The sequence below is a fragment of the Panthera uncia genome (assembly GCF_023721935.1).
Source record: "Panthera uncia isolate 11264 chromosome A1 unlocalized genomic scaffold, Puncia_PCG_1.0 HiC_scaffold_16, whole genome shotgun sequence".
Classification (NCBI taxonomy): Eukaryota; Metazoa; Chordata; class Mammalia; order Carnivora; family Felidae; genus Panthera; species Panthera uncia.
This window is the reverse complement of record NW_026057576.1, coordinates 70,730,353-70,753,890: the sequence shown is the minus strand read 5'-3', so window position 1 is coordinate 70,753,890 and position 23,538 is coordinate 70,730,353. Positions and strand designations below refer to the sequence as shown.

Sequence of the window (23,538 nt, the reverse complement as noted above, 5' to 3'; positions counted from 1 at the left end):
TTGGCCTGTCCTTAGCAAGAATCCTGTTGGCTCAGATTTGCCAGAATCCCTCCAATAACCCCGATGTTTCCTCTTAGTAATTTTCTATCCACTGACCTCCACCCTGCTCCTTGGCTGTAAATCCCCACTTTTACGCACTGTATTTGGAATTGAGCTGGTTCTATACTGAGATCTCTTCCCCGATTGCAATAGTCCTGAGTAACATTTTTTTTTTTTTTTTTTACCACTTTACTGTCTAGCTCTGATTTGCTTGGATATTACCACTCAGGTTCAGAAATGGAACACTGCTGTTCCTTAGAAGTTCCCCCTGTCTCTCCCCCTATTATCTCCCACTCACCTGCTCCCATGTGGCCAATATTGTGACGGTTGTGATCATCTTTTCCTTGTACAGTAAAATCTTGGTTTGGGAGCATAATTCACTCCAGAAACATGCTTGTAATCCAAAGCACTTGTATGTCAAAGCGAACTTCAAGAACCATTGGCTCAGTTGTGATCATGTGACATTTGGCATCACCTAATACTCATACTGCAAGACATTGCCTGTGTATCAAGTTAAAATATATTAGAAATGTTTTCTTGTCTTGTGGAACACTCACAAAACAAGTTACTCGCAATCCAAGGTTTTACTGCACTTATTTATAGTTTTACCACCTACACATTCCTCCCTAAGCAATGTAGTTGAATTTTCTTTTTGTAAATTGATCTAAATGGAATCATACTGAACATATTGTTGTCATTACTTGCCTGTTGAAGCACAGAGTGGCAGCACATTCATTTATATATGTAGGCAGTATTTCATTGTATCAGTAGGATTCCTCTTTTAGCCATTCTGTTACACATGGACTTTTGGGTTGTTTCCATTTTTGACAATTCTAATCAAAGCTACTATGGGCATTCTTATTCATGTCTCCTGATTACATCAGCTTTGGAATAAAATTACTGGGTTATAGAGTATATATGTCTGCAACTTTGCTAGATAATGTCAACTTTCCAACTTGATTGTCCCAATTTACATTCTCCAGCAGGGTACAGGATTTCCAGTTGCTGTACCTCCTTGCTAACACTTGCTGTTATCAGACTGAAATTTTTTGCTAATCTGGGGTAAAACGGTAACTTACTATGTTTTGATTTTCATGCTGACCATCTTTTCATGTGCTCACAAGCCATTTGTGTTGTGTTTCCTACTTTTTTTTTTATTTGTTTGTTTATTTACTTACTTTAGTTCATTTCCCTACTAAGTTGTTTGACTTCCTGATAGATTCATAGAAGTGTATTTTAGAGCAAGTACTTTGTTGATTGACTCAGCTGCATAATTCTTACTTTGTGGCATGTCTTAGATTCTTCTGGCAGTGTTTTTTCATGTTCAAAGGATGATGATTTTTTTCTTTCATAATTGAGTTTTTATCGGTTGTGCTGAGGACCAGTAAGACATCTCAATTTGTACACAATTCCTAACATACATATCAAAAATCTAAAAAAATCATATAGTTGTGATTCTTTTCTAAGTTATTCCAGTGACTTTCCAGCTTAAACTTTGGAGGCAAATTTTCCTTAACAGTATATCAAGTATCAATATCTTCAAATGTTGACACACTGTTACATTATTAAGTCCCATTAATTCACAAGTTAATATCATATACACTACATACACAGATTTATAATCCTGCACAGCACATTAACAAAGTTACTAGGAAAACCAACCAAGATGTTACAGAACTTACAAAATTCTGACAGGGAGAGTCAAGATCAAGGAGTGGTTTTCTTTAGGAAACAATTTTTTTTTTAATATTCAAGACATACTAAATGCATGACAGACTCCCAATTGCCATTCAATATGCTTTGTACTGTAGAATATAAAAACTACCCCATCTGTGAAATGTTGAGCTGATACCCAAGGCAGTCAAAGCCTCCCATATTCAATACCCCAATATTTTCTGATTGTACCAAAAAATAAATAAATAACAAGAAAATGATTTCACCTCTTTAAAAAAAGCATTGACACTTAAGAAATGGGATGAAGTGGGTGTCTCTCATTAAAAATGTTTCTAGAGCTACTAAAAAACTTGCATTTATAAAATAGTTGATCAAAGTACTCCTCTGGATTGTACAAGAAGGGGGACAGGATGACTGATAAGACATGGTACGTATGATATTAATCAGACGTAGCTTCTTTCCCTCCTGCTTCATCAGGGGCTGGAATCTCGTTTTTAGTTTCTCCATTTTCTGCAGGTAAGTCTCTTTCGTTTCTTGGTTAGCCACTTCAGCCTGGTTTCCCTTTGCTCCCCTTTTCCTCTTTGCTTGCACTTTTTTGTCTGAAGATTTATCCCTTCCTGCCCCCTTTTTTGGCTTCATTTCCATCTTTGCAGAAGCAGGTTTGGCTAACAACCTCCCCCCATCTCCTCTTGGACTCCTCCTTCGCAGCCCCCTTGGCAGAGCTGGCCTTCCTCTTGGGCATCCTGAGGGCGGGCTGGGCAGGCAGAGAGGCTTCTCGAAACCTAGCTGACTGGCCGCGGCAGGGCCTCCCGGCCCAGAAGATGATTTCAACATAGAGGAATATATCAATCTTTTCTTTAGTGGCCAGGGCTTTTTGTAACTTGTTTAAGAAATTTTTTCGAATTGCTCCGTCACTAAGCGGGTTTCCTATGTTATTTTCTGTGTAAGTTTCTTAGGGCTGCTTTGGCCAATTATTACAAACTGGGTGACTTAAAACAGCGGAAATTTATTCTCTCAGAGTTTTGGAGGCCAGAGTCTGAAATCAAGGTGTTGGCAGTTTTGGTTCCTTCTAGGAGCGCTCCCTCTCCATGCCTCTCTTCTGGTGGCTTCTAGCTTCTGGTGGCTTCTAGCAATTCTTGGTGCTTCCTGGCTTGTAGACACATCACTCCCATCTCTGCCTGGGTCTTCATAGTGTTCTTCCCCTCTGTGTGTCTCTGTATCTTCTCCTTTTCTGTCTCTTATAAAGACACTAGTCATTAGATTTAGGGCCCACCCTAAAAACAGGATGATCTCATGTTGAGAGCTTTAATTATATGTGTAAAGACCTGATTTCTAAGTAGTTACATTTCACAGGTAGGCATGTCAGGACTTGGACATATCTTTTTCTGGTCACTAATAATTCTGCCCACTACCTCTTCTAAAAACATTCCTCTTGAGGGGCGCCTGGGTGCCTCAGTCAGTTAAGCTTCCGACTTCGGCTCAGGTCATGATCTCACAGTTCATGAGTTTGACCCCCGTGTCAGGCTCTGTGCTGACAGCTCAGTCTGGAGCCTACTTCAGATTCTGTCTGTCTGTCTCTTTCTCTACCTCTACCCGGCTCACATTCTGTCTCTCTCAAAAATAAACAAACATTAAAAAAATAAAGAAAGGGGCATCTGGGTGGCTCAGTCGGTTGGGCGTCTGACTCCAGGCTCAGGTCCATGAGTTCGAGCCCCACATCAACCTCTGTGCTTGAAAGTGTATGAAATGCATACTTGAGGAATTGAATCTAACAAGAAATGGACAGGACTTTTATAGAGAAAATTATGAAAACTTGAAAAAAAAGCTAATTAAATTGAAAAATATTACATGTTCAGGGATTGGCAAAATCAATATTAAAGATGTTATCTCTCCCCCCAACATGGTATATAGTCAGTGTAATGCCAACCAAAATATGCCCTGCCCCTTTTTATGTGGAACTTTTCAAACTTTTTCTTTAAAAATGTATGGGCCTGAAAAGTACAAGAAAAATTAAACACTCTTGAGGAAGGATGAATTATAAGAACTTTCCCTACTACACAGCAAGACTTTTTATAATGCTATAGTATTCCTCACCATGTGATGTTGGTGCAGGGATAGAAATATAGAACAATAGCAGAATAGTGATACATAAACAGACCCAGACCCATGTGTATGTGGAAACTCTATCTGCAATCAAGAACTGCTGAAACGTTGGAGAAAGGTTGCACAATGCAGTGCAGGAAGCTAGGATAGGAGGGTGTTAATGATTCTAGTACAAATTCCAATGTGAGGGGTGGTCTCCACACCACAAAGCAATTCTCAGACACAGTTGGGTGTCTTACAATTCAACTCAATTCTGACACTATCTACCTTGAGATAGCATCAGATTCCACAGGTTAAGAGCTTAGTCCCATAAGACTGCCCTCCACTTCAGACTGAAATCCCAAATCCAGGTTGTTACCCTTGCTTCTGACCGATTGGCTGTCTATAAATCATAGATTACCAAAACCCCTTCTTTAGGTTCAATTAATTTGCTAGAAAGCCTCACAGAAATCAGGAAACCCGTTTACTCACTAGATTACTGGTTTGTTACAAAGGATATCAAAGGATATTAATTAATAGCTAGATAAAGAAACACATAGGGTGAGATTCCCAACCAAGGAGCTTATGCGCTTGGGCTCAGTGGCCCATGATTCTGGTTCACCAGCCTGGAAACTCTCCAAACCCAGTCCTTTTGGGTTTTTATGGAGGTTTTATTATAGAGGCATGATTGGTCAAATCACTGACCATTAGTGATTGACTCAAGCTCAAACCCCCTCTTCCCTCCCAAGGAGATTGGGGGTGGGGTTAAAAGTTCTAAACCACTAACATGATTTGTTCTCTTGGCAACCATCCTAGCTACTTTACAAAAGTCACCTCATTGCCATAACAAAAGACACATTTATCACGCTCTTAGGAAATTCTAAGGGTTTTAGGAGCTCTGTGCCAGAAATGGGAATTAAGACCGTGTATATATATTTCTTATTAAAATTCACAATATCACAGATACCTATATACGAAAGGAAAGCAATTGGATAGCTTGCACACAGCATATCACCAAAGGTCAGTTCTAGGGAGATTAGTGACAAAACACAAAACATAATATTTTTAATCAGCAAAGAGGCTATCCCTATATTATACTAGTAGTAAAAACTTTAGTGGCTGAAATGGCTGAAGAATTATTATTCCCTTCACTTTGTGGCTCTGATGAGTAAAGCCTTAGGAGTTATTACTAAAAAATACCAACCCTAGAAGTTTCTGGAACATGTCTTTCTCATTGTACAAATCTTTTTTCCCCTCAGTCTGAGAAGATTGTCATTTCAATCTATCACAATGGCACTGCCACAGATGACCTGTGTGTGTTCCCTGGGCCTCCAATGACACATCAGCATAGCAGGGATTCCCCTTCTGAACACCATGTCTGGTTGCAAAAATAAGTGAGAAGTGGGTGCTGACAAGATGGCTTTCATAATATGCCTCTGCTTGCCTTGTAAATCTTTTGTTTATGTGTACATGAGGAGAGTTGAGATTACAGTAAGGAATTCAGGAAGAATGACTTGGGTTGATGAACGTGGAATGTGTGACCCGTTGATAGATGGGAAAATTGGCAAGTCTCACGGGCCAGTTCTCTAAACCAGACTTTCAGAGGGAGCCTTTGAATTAGGGTATGAGAAAGTGAATTGAAAGCTTCATATGCTCATATAAATGTGTATACAGTTTCCCTTCTCCAAAAAACATTTTCTGCAACTTACTTTTTCACTCAACAATACAAGGATCGTGGGAATATTCCCCCAGTGGGAATATATGCCTGTAGTCATAATGCTTCGTGAAGTGTGAGAGGAGGGAAGTATGGCATGTCCCCAGAGTTACCCTGCCCATCAAGGGTTTATAGTAAAATGGTCCTACGGTTGACATCACAAAAAAAGAACAACAACAAAAGAAAGAAAGAAAGAAAGAAAGAAAGAAAGAAAGAAAGAAAGAAAGAAGAAAACCACAATACACCATGGATCTCCTTCTGAAAGAGGACTTTCATTACTTCCATTTTGAACTCAAACTTTCTTTAAAAAAAAAAAAAGGTTTATTTAGTTATTTTGAGAGAGGAAGAGAGAGAGCTCAAGCATGAATGAGGAGGGGCAGAGAGAGAATCTCAAGCAGGCTCCCCACTGCCAGCATGGAGCCCAATGTAGGGCTCGGACCCATGAACCATGAGATCATGACCTGAGCAGAAATCAAGAGTTGGATGCTCAGCTGATTGAGCCACCCAACCACCCCTGAACTCAAACTTTCTAACTGATTAAGTTCTTCTTTCCAGCTTTCTCTTCACTCTGGAAAAAGACCCTGAGGGCAAAGCACCCCCAGATGGGAACCGAAAGTACTCCCTCAGGCAATAAGGGGTTTCCTGAGCCAGCAAGACCCCATGTCATTGACTCCAAGACAAAGACCCACCAGACCTTCACTGCCCACCTGCACGTACCACTGACCTTTGCCCCACATTTCCTTATATAAGCCTGGAAATATTTTTGGCACTTCGGAGACAGCCTTTGAGCCATTAGTCTGTGGTCTTCCGGGTGTCGGCCTCATGGAAATAAATTCCTCTCTTACTTCACCACCACTTGTCTCTGTGCCTTTGGGTTTTGTCAATGGTGAGTGGCTGCACCTGGTCGGTTTGGGACTCCCCAGAGTCAGTTGCTCTTGCACCCCTGCATGCCAGCTACATTTCCACAGTCTTATGTTACATTTTCCTTAAAAAGGAATCCTGGATATGGAGAAAGGATGTGGCTATAAGAGGTGGTGTGAGGGATGCTTGTGATGCATGGTCCTATATCTTGATTATAGTGCTGTTACCCGAACATACCACGTGATCAAGCTACATAGAACTACACACACACAGGCACGCATGCACAAACGAGTGACAGAAAAGAGGGCAGTTACCATCTGCCCTAGGCTTGGGGTAGATATAGTCATTCAAGACATATATGATCCCACACACAGGAGATTCGAGGGATAACAACAAAACACCCTGCCTTTATGGAGAGTTTACAGTTCTCTGAGGCGACAGCTACATTCACAGTATATTAGCTAATAAGGAGAGAAGGACAGGAAGTGTGGCTGAGGAGATGAGGGAAGGCCGCAATGAGAAAATGACTTGTAAGTGAAGAAGCCACCGAGATGCTGGATTAGCCACTGTGAGGTGGGGAACAAAGGCAAGAAGGAAATGGTAGATAAAGTTAAATTTCCTTATAACCTGCAGCCCATTACTTGACGGAGGCAAAGTAGACCGTTTCTCCAGGAACTCCCTGTGTCTTAATGTTAATGCTTTGCCAGAGGGAAAAGCAACTTTAGCTCAACAATAGCTAGGCCTCCAGGATCCTGGATCCCCTGAGTCTTCTTTAGCATATGAAAACCCTTTTGGAAACTTCCCTGGACTTTACCTCCCCCCATCTCCCCCATATTTAATCAGTCACTCCTCACAATCTGTGGGAAGCTCTTTTTACCCCGGAGTCCTGTCCCTGTGCTTTAATAAAACCACCTTTTTGCCCCAAAGACATGTCAAGAATTCTTTCTTGGCTGATGGCTCCGAACCCCAACACTTCAAACCTCATCAACTGGAGGATGAACAGCCAGGGCAAAAGCCCTATACGGGGGCCCCGTCTGGTGGGTTCGGGGGTGACGATACCAAAGAGGCCTGGGTGCAAGGAGCCAGGGAAGGTGACCAGTGGGAAATAGAAAGGTAAGAAATGATAGGACTGATCATACCGTTAAAAAGAAAACCACAGGCCCCAAATGGAGTCACTTATATTAAGACCCCACGTCAGCAAGCCAAGACTTAACACTAACTTAACTGCAGTTTCGATCCCCAATCACCACCAATGTAACCTTTAGCCAGTCAACATGGAACTTCTTGGTCAGCACTACAGCACTAGGGAGTTTACTGATAGACCCCGTCCATTCCCCTTATGAGGAGGACCTTACCTAAAATAATGCATTACTTGCTAATAATTGCCTTCCTCTCCACCCCACCCCCACCTTTAAAAGCCTTCCCTCTTCTGTAGCTTGATGGAGCTCTCTTTCATTTGCTCAATGGGATGCTGTCCAATTCATGAACCATTCAGTAAAGCCAATTTGGCCTTTTAGGGACCAAGGACAGACTGCCTTCAGACGTGCCACTTTGGCATATTGATTATTTTAAATAAATTTACTTAATGTGAGAAATAAGCCCACTGACCCAAAGGAGGGATGGGGAGACGCAGAGCGCAGTCAAGGGAGGCTTTAATCAATGCTTTCACAAGAGCAGGTGTCTGATGGACAGGCACATGCGGGGCAGTTACAGCAGACAATTTGTCGCTTAGTGTGCAAGTCCCCCCCCCCCCCCCCCCCCCCCCCCTTAGCGGAGCACTGCAGAGGTTACAGCCTTGCCCGGATGTCATCCATGCCCCGTAAGGCAAAAAGTATTCAGATTGGAACACATGTACGTTCCTTGAGGTGCTGCAGAGACTTCAGTTCTTTGGCGCATGCTCATCGCAAAGCTCGCAAAAAAAAAGTCCCTGGAATGGAGAGGGGAAGGAGAACCCGGAAGTGTCTAAGGGTGTGGGACTCCATTGTGGGGGGAGGGTTGGTAGGTATTTGCAATACGTTGTAAACCTATTGTTAACTAGACAGCACAGCTTTCATTTGGTATTTCTGAAAATGAATCATCTCATTTCTCATACTTAAGAGACAGCCAGTACAACCAGGACACTCAGACCCTCCTCTGCCCCCCTGAAAGCAAGAAATGAATTTCCCATGCGACTGATACCCTCCCTGTACAAGGAGGTAATGAGTCATCCTTATCACCAGAAATGGGAAACTTAGAGCTGAGAAAGTTGTGTAAACAATCCTTGTTACTTTTTACTAACTTACTCCCACACCCAAATTCTGTTTAGAATTCCTTACTAATTGAAGCTCCCAAAGTTTTCTTTGTCCTGTCAGTTCTTCACAGATTTATTGTCTCTTTGTCTAAAAGGTAGACAAACTGGCTGCCTCGGTCACTTCTTCAGGTCTCAATTTCATAATTGAGCCTCTGTGCGTATGTAATAAAATTTGGGTGTTTTTTTTTTTTTTCTCCTGTTGATCTGCCTTATGTAAATTTAATTTTTAGGCCACCTAGAAGATCCTGAAAGACAATTTCTCCTTCACTTCAATCTGTTAAATTAGTCAGTTGAGTTCTTATTGTTTACAACATAAAACTGAGGAGCTAAGATGGCAGAGTAGTAGGAAGAGCCTAGGCTTGCCTTTTTCCTTGAACACAGCTAGATAAATACCTCATCGTTCTGAACACCCAAGAAATCAACCTGAGGACTGAAATAACAAACTGCACAACTACAGGGAGAGAAGAAGCCACATCGTGGAAGGTAGGAAGTATGGAGATGTGGTTTGGGGGAGAAGTGGATTGAAGAGGCTGCAGAGGGGAGGGAGCCCTGTTCATGGAGAGAGGTGAGAGAGAGAGAGAGAGAGAGAGAGAGGAGCGCACAGGAGATTGCACAAGGAAAACACTTCCCCAAAGCCATTGACTGGGAAAATGAGAGGGGCTGATTTTTGTGAGATTCTACAACCAGCAGGGCTCAAAGACTAGAGTTTTAGAGGTCTGTGGTGTGGCCGGCGTGGAGCCTGGAGGGCACTGCAGTGCTCCTGTGGAGAAGGAGGGCAGATAGCCTCGTAGTGGACAGCCCGATCTGAGGGTTCCCTGGGATGCACTGGGAGAGATGGTCCCCTCTTCTGAGAGTGCATCTGGGAGAGGAAGCATCAGCTCTCTGGGAACAAAAGAGCCAGTGGGCACCATTTCGCTCCCCCACCCCTCAGGATAGGTGCAGAGACACCTGCTGAGGACACCTAACGTGGACACTGGCTCTTTGCTGCACTTTACTCCAAACTCCATGCCCCTGTGCTTTGGTGGAAACTGCCCTTCTGGGATAAGCCTGCACCAGCCTGAGAGTGGTGAGATCCTCCCACAGAGGACCAGCATAGGTCCGCACCACATCGGGTCCCTAAAACTTGGAGTTTTAAAACTCAGCCAGCCTGCCTGGGATAGAACACAGGTGCACTGCATTACTGTGTGGGCAGAGGGCCCAGACACAGACAGGGTGGAAACAGGGATGTGAGGCACACCTGACACACACAAGTGGAGGTTGTTCCCTCTTCTGGAAGGGCCTCCCAGGCAGTGTTGGTCACAAACTCCCCTTTCTGGGGAGTGGAAGGGGGCTGGTGCCATTTCTCTCCCCCACCCTTCAGCATAAACTAACTTCAGTAAGCAGCACAACTGCCAATACTGGCGGCCTAACCTGCTTACACCAAACCCTGTCCCCTTGCATTCTGCAGGTGCTGCTTTTCTCTGGTAAGTGTGCCTGAGAACCAGTGCAACAGGCCCCTGCCTCAGAAGGCCAGCACAAACACCTCCACATGCACCACATCTACTGACCATAGAGTTCTGCAAAGCTTCAGCTTTAGTGGAAACAGCATCAGGTTTCTTTTAACAAGCAGACCAGAGCACACCTAGTTGAAACTTGCCACACTCTGGCCAAGGTCCTAAAACACTCCCAACTTCAGGCAAGGAGAAGCTCTGTGGAGGACTGACCTGAGGGAAAGAGCAGCCAAAACACAGCAGCAGAGTGCACACAGCATACACCAGAGACACTTCCTGGAGTGCCAGGCCCCGGGGAATATATGACCTCTTCTTTATAAAGCCATTACTCTCAGGAACAGGAAACATAAACAGGCTTTCCTAACACAAAGAAGAAGACAGAGACCTAGACAAAATGCCAAGATGGAGAAATTCATCCCAGACAAGAAAAGGCCACACAGCCAGGGATCTGATTGAAACAGATATAAGTATATGCCCGATCCAGAATTAAAAGCAGTAATCATAAGGATACTAGCTGGGCTTGAGAAAAGCAAAGAAGACATTAGGGAGTCCCTTACTGCAAACTTCTGAGACGTAAAAACTAGGCAGGCCAAGATGAAAAATGCAACAACGAAGATTTGAAACTGACTGGTGTAATGACCACAAGGATGGAAAAAGCAGAGGAATGAATAAGTGATGTAGAAGATAAAATTATGGAAAATAATGAAGCTGAAAAGAACAGGGAAAGAAAAATATTAGATCATGAATGTAGACCCAGGGTACTCAGTAACTCCATACATTCATACCATAGGAGCCCCAGAAGAGGAAGAGATGGAAAAGGGGGCAGAAGGTTTACTTGAGGAAATTATAGCTGAAAACTTCTCTAATCTGGGAAAGCAAACAGACATGCAAATCCCGTAGGCACAGAGGACTCCCATCAAAATCAACAAAAGTGGGCCAACACTAAGACATATTGTAGTTAAATTTGCAAAATATAAAAATAAAGAAAAATCCTAAAGAACCAAGACAAAAGTAGTCCTTAACTTACAAGGGAAGACAAATACGGTTAGTAGCAGATATCTCCACAGAAACTTGGCAGGCAAGAAGGGAGTGGCATGATATATTTAATGTGCTGAATCAGAAAAATATACAGCCAAGCATACACTATCCAGTAAATCTATTCTTCAGAAAGAGAGATAAAGGGTTTCCCAGACAAACAAAAACTAAAGGAGTCCGTGACCACTAAACCAGCCCTGCAAGAAATATTAAAGGGGACTCTTTGAGTGGGAAAGGAATACCAAAAGTTACAAAGACTAGAAAGGAATAGAGAATATCTGAAGAAACAATGACAAACCAAGTAATAAAATGGCACCAAATACATATCTATCAATAATTACTCTGAATGTAAATGGACTAAATACTCCAATCAAAAGCCATACGGTGCCAGAATGGATTAAAAAAAAAATCTATATGCTGCCTATAGGAGACTCAGTTTAGACCTAAAGACACCTGCAGATTGAAAGTGAAGGGATGGAGAACAATCTTTCATGCAAATGGATGTCAAAAGAAAACCAGAGTAGCCATACTTATATCACACAAACTAGATTTTAAACCAAAGACTATACGAAGAGATGAAGAAAGGAACTATATCATAATAAAAGGGTCTATCCAACAAAAAGATCTAACAACTGTAAATATTTATGCCCTCAACTTGAAAGCCCCCAAATATGTAAAACAATTAAGAACAAACATAAAGGAACTCATTGATAACACAACAATAGTAGAGGACTTTAACACCCCACTTACATCAATGGACAGATCATCTAAGCAGAAAATTAACAAGGAAACAATGGCTTTGAATGGCATACTGGAACAGATGTACTTAACAGATATATTCAGAACATTTCATCCTCAAGCAGCAGAGTACACATTCTTTTTGAACGCACATGGGACATTCTCCAGAACAGATCACATACCAGGTCACAACTCAGGCCTCAACAAGTACAAAAAGACTGAGATCCTGCCATGCATATTTTCTGATGACAACACTATGAAATGTGAAGTCAACCACAAGAAAAAATTTGGAAAGACCAGAAATACATGGAGGTTAAAGAACATCCTACTAAAGAACGAATGGATCAATGAGGAAATTAAAGAAGAAATTAAAAAAACACATGGAAACAAAAGGAAATGAAAACACAACAGTCCAAAACCTTTGTGATACAGCAAAAGCAATCATAATAGGGAAGTATGTAGCAATACAGGCCTACATCAAGAAGCAATAAAAGTCTTGGGGGTGCCTGGGTGACTCAGTCAGTTAAGTGTTCAATTCACGATTTTGACTCAGGTCATGATCTCACCGTTCATGAGTTCGAGCCCCAAATTGAGCTCTATACTGACAGTGTAGAGTCTGCTTCAGATTCTCTCTCTTCCTCTCTCTCTCTGCCCCTCCCCTGCTCTCTCTCTCTCTCTCTGAAAAAATAAATTAAAAAAAAAGAAAAATCTTAAATATACACCCTAACCTTTCACCTAATGAAGCTAGAAAAAGAACAACAAATGAATCCTAAAGCCAGCAGAAGAAGGGAACTAATAAAGATTAGAGCAGAAATAAATGATATGGAAACAACAACAGCAAGAAAAAAAAAAACAGCAGAACAGATCAATGAAATAAGGAGCTGGTTCTTGGAAAGAATAAATTGATAAACCCTTAGCCAGACTTATCGAAAGAAAAGAGAAAAAAACCCAAATAAATAAAATCATGAATGAGAAAGGAGAGATCACAGTCACCACTGCAGAAATACAAACACTTATAAGGAGACTATTATGAAAAATTATATGCCAACAAATTGGGCAATCTAGAAGACATGGATAAATTCCTAGAAATATATAAGCTACCAAAACTGGAACAGGAAGAAATAGAACACTTGAATATACAGATAACGAGCAAAGAAATTGAATCAGTAATCAAAAATATCCCAATAAACAAAAGTCCAGGGCCAGATGGCTTCACAGAGGAATTCTACCAAACATTTAAAGAAGAGTTAATACCTATTCTTCTCCAACCTTTCCAATATATATATATATAGAAGGGAAACTTCCAAATTCATCCTACAAGGCCAGCATTACCTTGATTCCAAAACCAAAGACCCAACCAAAAAAGAGAATTACAGGTTAATATCCCTGATGAACATGGGTGCAAAAATTTTCAACAAAATACTAGCAAATTGAATCCAACACTACATTAAAAGAATTACTCACCACAATAAAGTGGAATTCATTCCTGGGATTTAAAGTGGTTCAATATTTGCAAATCAATCAACGTGTATATGATATTAATAAAAGAAAGGATAAGAACCATACAATCCTCTCAACAGATGCAGAAAAAGCATTTGACAAAGTACAGCATCCATTCATAATAAAAATCCTCAATAAAGTAAGGATAGAGGGAACACACCTCAACCTCATAAAGGCCATATATGAAAGACCCACAGCTAATATGATCTTCAATGAGAAAAAACTGAGAGCTTTTCCTCTATGGTCAGGAACAAGACAGGGATGTCCACTCTCACCACTGTTTTTTAACATAGTAGTAGAAGTCCTAGCCTCAGCAATCAGACAACAAAAAGAAATAAAAGGCATCAATAGTGGCAAGGAAGAAGTCAAACTTTCACTATTTGCAGACTACTACGTAGAAAACCCAAAAGACTCCACCAAAAAAATTGCTATAACTGATACACGAATTCAGTAAAGTCACAGGATACAAAATCAACATACAGAAATGGTTGCATTTCCAAACATCAATAATCAAGCAGCAGAAAGAGAAATCAAGGAATAGATCCCATTTACAATTGCACCCCCCCCCCAAGAAAAAGATAGATAGGAATAAGCCTAACCAAAGAGGTAAAAGATATGAACTCTGAAAACTATAGAACACTTCTGAAAGAAATAGAAGAGGACAAAAAGAAATGGAAAAGCATTCCAGGCTCATGGATTGAAAGAGCAAATATTATTAAAATGTCTATAATACCCAAGGCAATCTACACATTTAATGCAATCCCTGTCAAAGTACCACCAGAATTTTTCACAGATCCAGAATGAGCTATCCTAAAATTTGTACGGAACCACAAAGACCCTGGATAGCCAAAACAAACTTGAAAAAGAAAAGCAAAGCTGGAGGCTTCACAATCCTAGACTTCAAGTTATATTACAAAGTCATAGTTATCAAGACACTATGGTACTGTCACAAAAGGATACACAGAGCAATGGAACAGGATAGAAAACCCAGAAATGGTCAACTAATATTCGACAAAGCAGGAAAGGATATACAATGGAAAAATGACAGTCTCTTCAATAAGTGGTGTTGGAAAAAATGGACAGCAACATGGAAAAGAATGAAACTGGACTACTTTCCTACACCACACACAAAATAAATTCAAAATGGGTGAAAGATCTAAATGTGAGACGGAAAACCATCAAAATCCTAGAGAGTACAGGCAGCAACCTCTCTGACTTTGGTTGTACCAGTTTTGTACTAGGCACGTCTCCAGAGGCAAGGGAAACAAAGCAAATATGAATTAGTGGGACTTCATCAAGATAAAAAGCTTTTGCACAGCAAAAGAAACAATCAGCAAAACTAAAAGACAACCTTTGGAATGGGAGAAAATATTTACAAATGACATTTCGGATAAAGGGTTAGTATCCAAAGCTAATCAAACACAACACCCAAAAAATAAATAATCCAGTTAAGAAATGGGCAAAAGACACAGACAGACATTTTTCCAGAGAAGACAGACATACAGACGTCTAACAGACACAGAAAAAGATGCTCAACATCACTCATTATCAGGGAAATACAAATCAAAACTACAATGAGATATCACCTCACACCTGTGAGAATTGCTAAAATTAACAACACAGAAAACAGCAGGTGTTGGCAAGGATGTGGAAAAAGGGAGCCCTCTTGCACTGTTGGTGAAAATACAAACTGATGCAGCCACTCTGGAAAATAGTATGGAGGTGCCTCAGAAAGTTAAACACAGAACTACCCTTTGATCCAGCAATTGCACTACTAGGTATTTACCCAAAGGATACAAAGATACTGATTCAAAGGGATACATGCACCATGATGTTTATAGCATCATTATGAACAATAGCCAAATTATGGAAATATCCCAAATGTCCATCGACTGATGAATGGATAAAGAAGATGTGGTATGTGTATATACAATGGAATATTACTCAGCCATAAAAAAAATGAAATGTTGACAGTTGCAGTGTGTGGATGGAGCTAGAGTATATTATGCTAAGCGAAATAAGTCAGGACAGAGAAAGACAAATACCCTATGGTTTCACTCATTTGTGGAATTTAAGAACAGATAAACATAGGGGGAAAGAGAGAGGCAAACCATAAAACACACTCTTGATTACAGGGCACAAACGGAGTGTTGCTGAAGAGGAAGCGGATGGGAGATGATCTAATGGGTGATGCTCATAAGGAGGGCACTTATTATGAATACTGGGTGTTAAGTGCAAGTTATGAATCACTAAATTCTATTTCTGAAACGAATACGACAGTATATGTTAGCTAACTGGAATTTGAATAAAAACTTGAAACAAAAAATATGTGTAAACAATATAAAACCTTAGCGGTCATTGTAAGGCTTTGGCTTTAGTTATGAGACAGATGGGAAGCCTCTGGAAGGTTTGGAGAAGGTGTTTACATTTGAACAGGGTCTAGTTGGTTGCTGAATTGTTCAAGTAGCAAAGAGGTGGAAGTAAAGGTGGAAACAAGAGACCATCTAGTAGACTCTTTCTTTAATCCAGGCAGAATTGATAGGCGTGGGGGGTGGGGGTTCCGACCAGTCTGGCAGAAGTATGAGAAGTGGTTGGATTTTGTATATATTTGCAAATAGAGTCAACAGCACTGGCCGATTGTTTGGTGTGAGAAAATGAATAATCAGAGTTGACTCCACGTTCATTGACCTGTGCCACTGTTGAAATGGAGCGGCTGGGACACGGGGAACGGTCCAGCGTGGAGGGAATCATTGGGTGAAGCAGGGACTGGAAGTCACTCACCACCCACCACCAGCTTGTTAGGGAGCAACCCCCCGCCCCAGTCACCCGGAAGCGGCCGTAAAACTCCCGCTCCCGGCGTGCCCTACGCGCCGGCCCGCGCGCCCGGGGGCGGTGTCTGCGCGCGCGTGCGCCGATGCGAAACGGGCTGGCGGGTGCGGCGAGGCGGTCGCTTCGAGCGTGGTAGTTTGTTCCGTGAAGGGAGTGCGGACGGCTAGGCGGTCTCGGCCACCTTCCCGGGCCCGGTAAGTGCGGCGGCGGCGGTTGGCGCCGCTGGGTGGGGGACGGCCTCCAGAGGAAGGTGCTGGCGCGCCTGGCGGCCCCGTCTGAAACATTAGGGCTCGCGGCCGTCGCCCCTCGACGGCTGCTGGTCGCCTCCGTGAGGCGTTGGGTGTAAGTGCGGTGCCCGCGGGCCCAACCGCCGGGGTTTCGCCCTCCTGGCCGCTGGGGAGGTCGCAGTGAGGGGACGGCTCGGGCGGGCGGGGAGAGCCGAAGCGGCCGGAGCTGTGAGGGGGTCGCGCCGGGCCCCGGGGGCGGGGGGCGGCCACCGCGCACCCCGCGCACGCGCGCCAGTTGAGTGCACGAGAAGGTTCTCACAGGTGCCTTGGAACCCTAAATTCTGGGGGGGGGGGGGGGGGTCGCTCCGAATTTCTTCCCTGGTCCCGCGTGCTGTCTGGTGTGCACCCACCCGGCCAGGTCATTGGCCCCCGGAAGACTTGAACTCTTCACGTGTTTGCTCGCCCGTGACCTCCAGCGCACCGCTGTGGACACACTGGACGATGCCCGCGCAGTTTTTCGGTTGGAAGTTGGGGTGGTCGTGGCGTGTCGGTCCTTGAGCACGAGACGTGATCGCCTCTTGCGCCCCCGGTATTCGTGGTCGTCGTACAAGTCCCTCCGGAATGCTCGCGAAGTACGGAGACTGCAGATTCGTCCTCAGGGTATCCCTGTGGCTCTCCTTTTACAGTTGAAGACCTTGGGGCAGAGCCAGACTGCTGCCCTGCCCTGCCCTGCCCTGTCCGAATGCGAAACCAGAGGTCGTAACCCAGACTGCGGAGACCGGGTTGCACCGTATCCCAGAACAGTTTCGTTGGTAACCAAAGTAGCCGGTGGAGAACAAGGGCACCAGCTGTGAGGAGTGGACTGTTATCCGGAAACCTGGCAGGCCGTAGAGTTTCTCCGAAAGAACCCAAACATCCAGGTGGTTTCAGGAGAGTAGAGCATTCTAGGCCAAGAAAGTGGATTGAATACTGGCTCCTGGAATCTCACTAAAATTACGGTAAAGGGTTTTTTTTTTTTTTTTTTTTTAGAAGACTTAAATTCAAATGATGGAGAGAATGGGAAAGGAAACGATAGCAGTAAAGTAGTGGGGTCCGGAAGGCAAATGTTCTTAGCAAACAGCGTAATTCTAAACCTGCAGCAAGGAACAGTGTGGAACAATTGAATACAAAACACACAAACTGGCAGCTGCCAGCGAAGGAAGTGGGGTTGGGGGTGCGCCTCGGTGAAATCTGTTGCAGAGGTAATTAGATGTGCGCATCTCCTTCCCGGTTTCACGCTGTCGGGTGACTGCCTTCTCCCACTAGAAGGCGGGAGGCTCTTGGGAGAACAGAGGACCTCAGGCACAGTTAACTAGGGGGCTGTGTTTATGAAGGCAGGGACGCTGAAGCCTGAAGTCCTTTATTCTCCTCCTCCCACCGAAACGCCAGGATTTTTGTAGCCAGACCGATTCCCCTCAGGCTCAAGTCAGAAAACTTTTCTGCACACATAACACACACGTGTGGAAAGATAGTAAGCGGGTCACAGTGGGGGCGCCTGGGAGGCTCAGTCCGTTAAGCGCCCGACTCTTGATTTCGCCGCAGGTCCTGACCTCATGGGGTCAGGGGGTGATCGAGCCCTCCCATCAGGCTGTGTGCTGAGCATGGAGCCTGCTTGCGATTCTCTCCTCTTCTCTCTGCCCCCTTCCCCCCACCCTGCAAACAAACCTTAAAAAAAAATAAGTTGGTCACAGTGGTTACTTCTGGGAAAGGAAACTCCATGGCTGGAGGAAAAGAATGTGAGGAGGGTTAACTATTTACATGTTTATCCTTTAAAAATTTTGTAACATATGCAAATATTACCTATTCAGAAATCGAATGTATTCCTTAAAAAATATAATTGCAAGTGAATATACCCTTTGATACAGCAGTTCCTCTCCCACAAAGTTATTAAAATTGGTCTACACACGTGAGAAAATAAGGTGCATACCATTCATTGCAGTATTTTAGCAAAAGATTAGAATCAGTGTCAGTGATGGTTGGTGAAATACATCATGCACAACCTTCCCTTGGGATATTCTGCAGCCATAAAACAATGAAAGAAGCTCATTGTATAGAGAAAAGAGTAAACAAAAGATGTATGTTAGGTGGTGGGGGATTCAGAAAAATATGAGTTTATTAAAAAAGGGAGGGGTGTGTGTGTATATATGTATAAAATATCTGGAAAGATACGGAAGAAGCAGGTAATATTGGTTGACTTTGGAGAAGGGATCTGGGTAGCAAGGCAAAAATGGAATGAGGGACACTTCACTGTATATTTTTGGTACCTTTTGAACTTTGAACTCTGTTATTATCTCTATTCCATGAATGAGTGAATAAATGTTAACAGGAAAAAATAGATGGATAATGGAGATCTTGGTGTTGGTTATACCTTGAGTAATAAGAGATCTCTTCCATAGGAAGGAATGCTGTGTAACAGTCCCCAGATCTCAGTGGCCTAACATTTCATGCTCTTGGGTTCTTCAGGCCAGCATTTTTGGTTCTTCAGTGGCTTAGATCTTGGCTGGATGAGGCTGGACTCCAGACTTTACTTTCAGGTTCATATCTGCTGCAGCGTGTTATCTTTGTTCTGGGACCCAGGCTGAAAAAGCAAAAATACCTGGAACATGCTTTTCTCATGACTGGGGATGGGAGTTCAAGGGGGCTTCTGGAAATTTGCTATGTGCCAGCTCAGAAGTGGCACATTACAACTTTCGCATATATTTCGTTAGTTAATGTAGTGTCTCATAGTCAAGGCCCAAATCAGTAGGGTGGAGATGTATGTACAGTACATATTGGGGCGCTCTGCAAAGTCACTTGACAAAAGGTGTGGATACATACTTCTCTTGCAGGGTAGGAAGAAGAACTGAATGATGATAAGGAAATAAGTTAATGGAAAGATACTGTGAAATTAAGTTAAAGATAGTTGGTTGAAAATAAAGATGCTTAGGAAAAAATATGCATATATGCCAAGATACAACATTCTACTTTGGTATGAATTTTGTTAAGATTTCCATGTCAAGGTATCATATTGGCTTTTCTTATATAACATCTGCCATTCCCACACCTGGCCCTCTAACCAATTCTGGGTGCCCATGGTTTTAGGAACCTTGGAAGTAATTGAGTAATGCATATGTAAAGGCACCAGTTCTTAGAGAAGTAGTTCTAAATGTGTTTATTTCAGCTGCTGAATGTGTTCATTCATACTTCTTATGTCATGTCCATGTCTGCCAACCCACCGTTCACAACAGAATCTTCTTTTCAGGGAGATGTCCTTTGCTTCTCAGATGTAATGCACTTTAAGTTTGTTACTCAACAGTGAAAATGAATCATACAGAGGTAATACATATTTTCATATGTTCTGATCTTCAGGGTTCCTTTTTTTTTTTTTTTTAAAAAGTCATGTGGCTCCAGAGTAATTTTCTTATTTTCAATTTGTACTGTGGTAGACAGTAACATTAGTGGTTAAGAGTAAGGACTTTTGGAGCAAACTACCTGAGCTTGAATCCTAGCTAGTAGCTATGTAACCTGGGCAAATTACTTAACCTATGTGCCTCCGTTTTCTCATCTATAAAATGGAGGTGATAATAGTACCTTATAGAATTATTAGGAAGGTTAAATAAGTTAATACATATAAAGCACTTACAGTACTTGACAATAAGTACTTAAATATTAGCTATTGTTAATAGTGCTTTTTATTTAGAGGCCATGTGAATCATGGGTCTCACAAAACAAACATAGTTGTTCAGTTGTCTGAATAGGCAAGGAAGTAATTTTTGATCCCTTTATTCTCTTGAATTCCAGGTTAAATTAAAAATACCTTTTGGAAATAAATTACTAGATGCTGTTTGTTTGGTACCTAACAAGAGCTTAACATACGGAATAATTCTTACACATGGAGCGTCAGGAGATATGAATCTTCCTCATTTGATGTCACTGGCATCCCATCTTGCATCTCATGGGTTTTTTTGCCTGAGATTTACCTGTAAAGGCCTTAATATTGTACATAGAATTAAGGCATATAAATCAGTTTTGGTAAGAAAATTTCTTTATATTTACTTGTAACAATTCTGTTGTAAAATTCTTAATACATTTAAGACAAATTCTATTTATTTTAAAAAACTTTTAATGAATATTCTTAGAAACTCAATAGTACCTGAAAGCTGTATAATGGATTTCTCTTTTTTGCTGTCAGTTTCCATGGAGATGAATGCTCACATCATAAATATCCTATGGTACTGCCAAGGGAAGCTATTTGTGATATAATAATTTTCTTACTGGAATGACATAACTTCAGATTATATAGTTCTGAATATTTGCCTACCATACTATGAATGTACAAATAAATATAGCACAGTTTGAAACTAAAATCCCTGGATAAAACAAAGTTGAAATTTTTTTAATCCAGATTATTTCAAACTTGATAGATTTTTCAGGGCTTTAAATTAGACGTTAGTGTTATTAAATTCTGTATCAGTTGGAAGCTTTTACTGGCTTCTTTTTTTAATGTAATTCTTAAAAATATTTAAGTACCTGAATCTTGAATTTTTTAGACTGGTGAAGTGATTTTTTTTTTTTTTTCTCACTTACTTGCCTGTATTACCCAGGATATGATTTGATAGTGACAGCATGATTGGAAATGCAAAGAACTGGTTACCTCTTTCGAGAAGACTCCCTTAAGATTTTATGGTTGTCTTTACAAAGATTTTCATACATTTCAGTAATGATGGGAAATATATGTTGGTTTTCCAGTCGAATATTTTATAGGAGAAGAATTGATAATTTTTTGGTTGGTTTTTCTAGAATTACCTAAAGACCTTAGGAGAATACAAATTGACAGGTGTTTTCCTTGGCGGTAAGTTATAATACTTGCTTTTAAATTTACTAATATTAATATAGGAACAGGTAATCAAGAATTAAAATTAATTGATGACAGGAAGCTAATTTAAGGATTTTTTGTTTTGTTTTGGTAAGTCACTTTCTTGTATGATATCAAGGTACTTTATATGTTTAAAGTAGATTTAAACCTCATAGATATGTATTGTAACCCAAAGATCTCTCCTTTTATTTATATCTCTGAGTCACCCTCTGTAAAATGATTCCTTCACAAGGATCTTTAAGTATTCTTCAGAAAAATAATTCCTTTTTTTTTTTTTTTTTTTTTGACTTAGGATCATTTTTAGCTCTATATAAGGAAGCTATAGATGTCCATTATGGGTATCGCAGCTTGTTAATTGCCACCTTTTGGAGTTAAGTGATGCAGTTATGATGGATGAACAGTAAATGAAATCTAATTTGCCATATTATCACCACTTCTTTATATGAATGTTTATATATCAAACTGAACTTAATTTTAATTGATTTTAGGTCGTTCAATGGGCTCAAGAGCAGCTGCTTCTGTAATGTGCCATATTGAGCCAGATGATGCTGATGCTTTTGTTCGAGGTCTCATTTGTATTTCTTACCCACTGCACCATCCAAAGCAGCAACATAAACTTAGAGATGAAGATCTCTATCGTATAAAAGATCCTGTATTGTTTGTGTCAGGTTCAGCAGATGAAATGTGTGAAAAGGTGATTTACAACTTGATGTTTGTGTAAATGAGAGAGTGAATGAAAGACAATTATCTTGGGAACAAGATCTTACCTGCAGCTTTCAGTCTCTTTAAAAGGTGCTGATTGGAGTAATGTTAGTTTTGTGACTTAGTTACCTGTTGCTTTGGAGAACCGAGAAATATAAGCATACTGACAGAATTCATCTGCCTGGAAAGAGTTGCTAAATGGATTGACTCTTACTTGGGAATGAAAGATTAATATCTGAATCTTGTGTTTTGGGGATTACTAGACTATACATTTGTTTTTATCATTTCAACATTCAAGCAGCCTCTTCAATTATAAAATTGACTCTTGAGAAAAAGTTAATAACTTGTACATGTTACTATATATTGCCAATGAGTACTTGATCTGTTTGTGGTATTGCTGTAACTGAGACGTAGACTGCCCCTTCTGTGGACATTTCTTTGCATATTCCATTGCCTCGAAAGTTGTCTGTAGAGTAAGTATTTAATAAATATTTAGTGAACGGATGCCAGTATAGGCGGTGCAGGAAAGAGAGAGAGAATCCTTATTAAACACTAAAAAGAGCATTATTAGTCTAGTATCTTCTTCTTTTTTTCCTTTAGAACTTGTTGGAGAAAGTGGCACAGAAAATGCAAGCTCCCAATAAAATCCACTGGATTGAGAAGGCAAACCATTCCATGGCAGTGAAAGGACGTTCAACAAATGATGTTTTCAAAGAAATAAATACACAGATTTTGTTTTGGATCCAGGAAATCACTGAAATGGACAAGAAATAATTGTATTTAGCTAAAAGGCATGTTATTTTGGATACAAATACAGTTCATTTGATAAAGAACAGCATACCTCTCGCATTATGAGATATTTCAGATGAATTTAATGTTCCCCCATTTTTAAAACATGTTTTAATTGTGAAATTAATGTTCTCTACAAAATATCTTTTGAAAGCACTGTTATAGTTGTATAAAGATGATGTACAAATACTGAAGGTGGTCTGCATATAATTTATTTTCATTAATATAGTTAAGTTTTGAAAAAAATTAAACATTTGAATTTTGTTACCCTAGAACTTTTGTCTTATTTTCTGTGCAACTGAGAAAGTAGTCTAATTTTGCAGAGCAGTGTCTTTAAAAAAGGAAAATAAGCATTACATTACTGTGCTGAGTGTGGTCAGTTTTATAGAATGTATACACTCATTCACCTAATCTTTTAAATCTCAGTTAAGGGATAGGAGGGAAGATGCATTTTCAAATATGGGGACCCTGAACATTGTTTTTGGAAAGAAGTAACAACTTTCATTCAAGAAAGGTTTACCGGGGGCACCTGGGTGGTTTAGTCGGTTAAGCGTCTGATTTCAGCTCGAGTCATGATCTTGTAGTTTGTGAGTTTGAGCCCTGCATTGGGCTCTGTGCTGGCAGCTCAGAGCCTGGAGCCTGCTTCAGAGTCTGTGTCTCCCTCTCTCTCTACC

At 41.2% G+C, this 23,538-nt stretch overlaps 1 protein-coding gene and 1 pseudogene across 3 annotated transcripts; one reads left to right on the top strand and one right to left on the bottom strand.

Annotated features, from left to right (window-relative positions):
* Positions 1–2,152: 2,152 nt before the first annotated feature.
* Positions 2,153–2,455, bottom strand: LOC125934200 (non-histone chromosomal protein HMG-14-like; annotated as a pseudogene).
* A 13,901-nt stretch (positions 2,456–16,356) lies between these two features.
* TEX30 (testis expressed 30) lies at positions 16,357–23,128 on the top strand. 3 transcript variants are annotated; one of them, XM_049647189.1, is made up of 7 exons: positions 16,357–16,446; positions 17,166–17,477; positions 19,760–19,833; positions 20,299–20,529; positions 21,298–21,349; positions 21,862–22,067; positions 22,676–23,128. In XM_049647189.1, the coding sequence occupies exons 3-7, from the start codon at positions 19,819–19,821 to the stop codon at positions 22,847–22,849; spliced, it is 678 nt and encodes a 225-aa protein (XP_049503146.1). In that variant the 5' UTR covers positions 16,357–16,446; positions 17,166–17,477; positions 19,760–19,818; the 3' UTR covers positions 22,850–23,128. The 3 variants fall into 3 exon arrangements, with proteins under 3 accessions (XP_049503146.1, XP_049503148.1, XP_049503147.1); XM_049647190.1 differs by having other exon boundaries at positions 16,367–16,446; positions 16,956–17,477; XM_049647191.1 differs by lacking the exon at positions 17,166–17,477 and having other exon boundaries at positions 16,361–16,446.
* Positions 23,129–23,538: the final 410 nt, after the last annotated feature.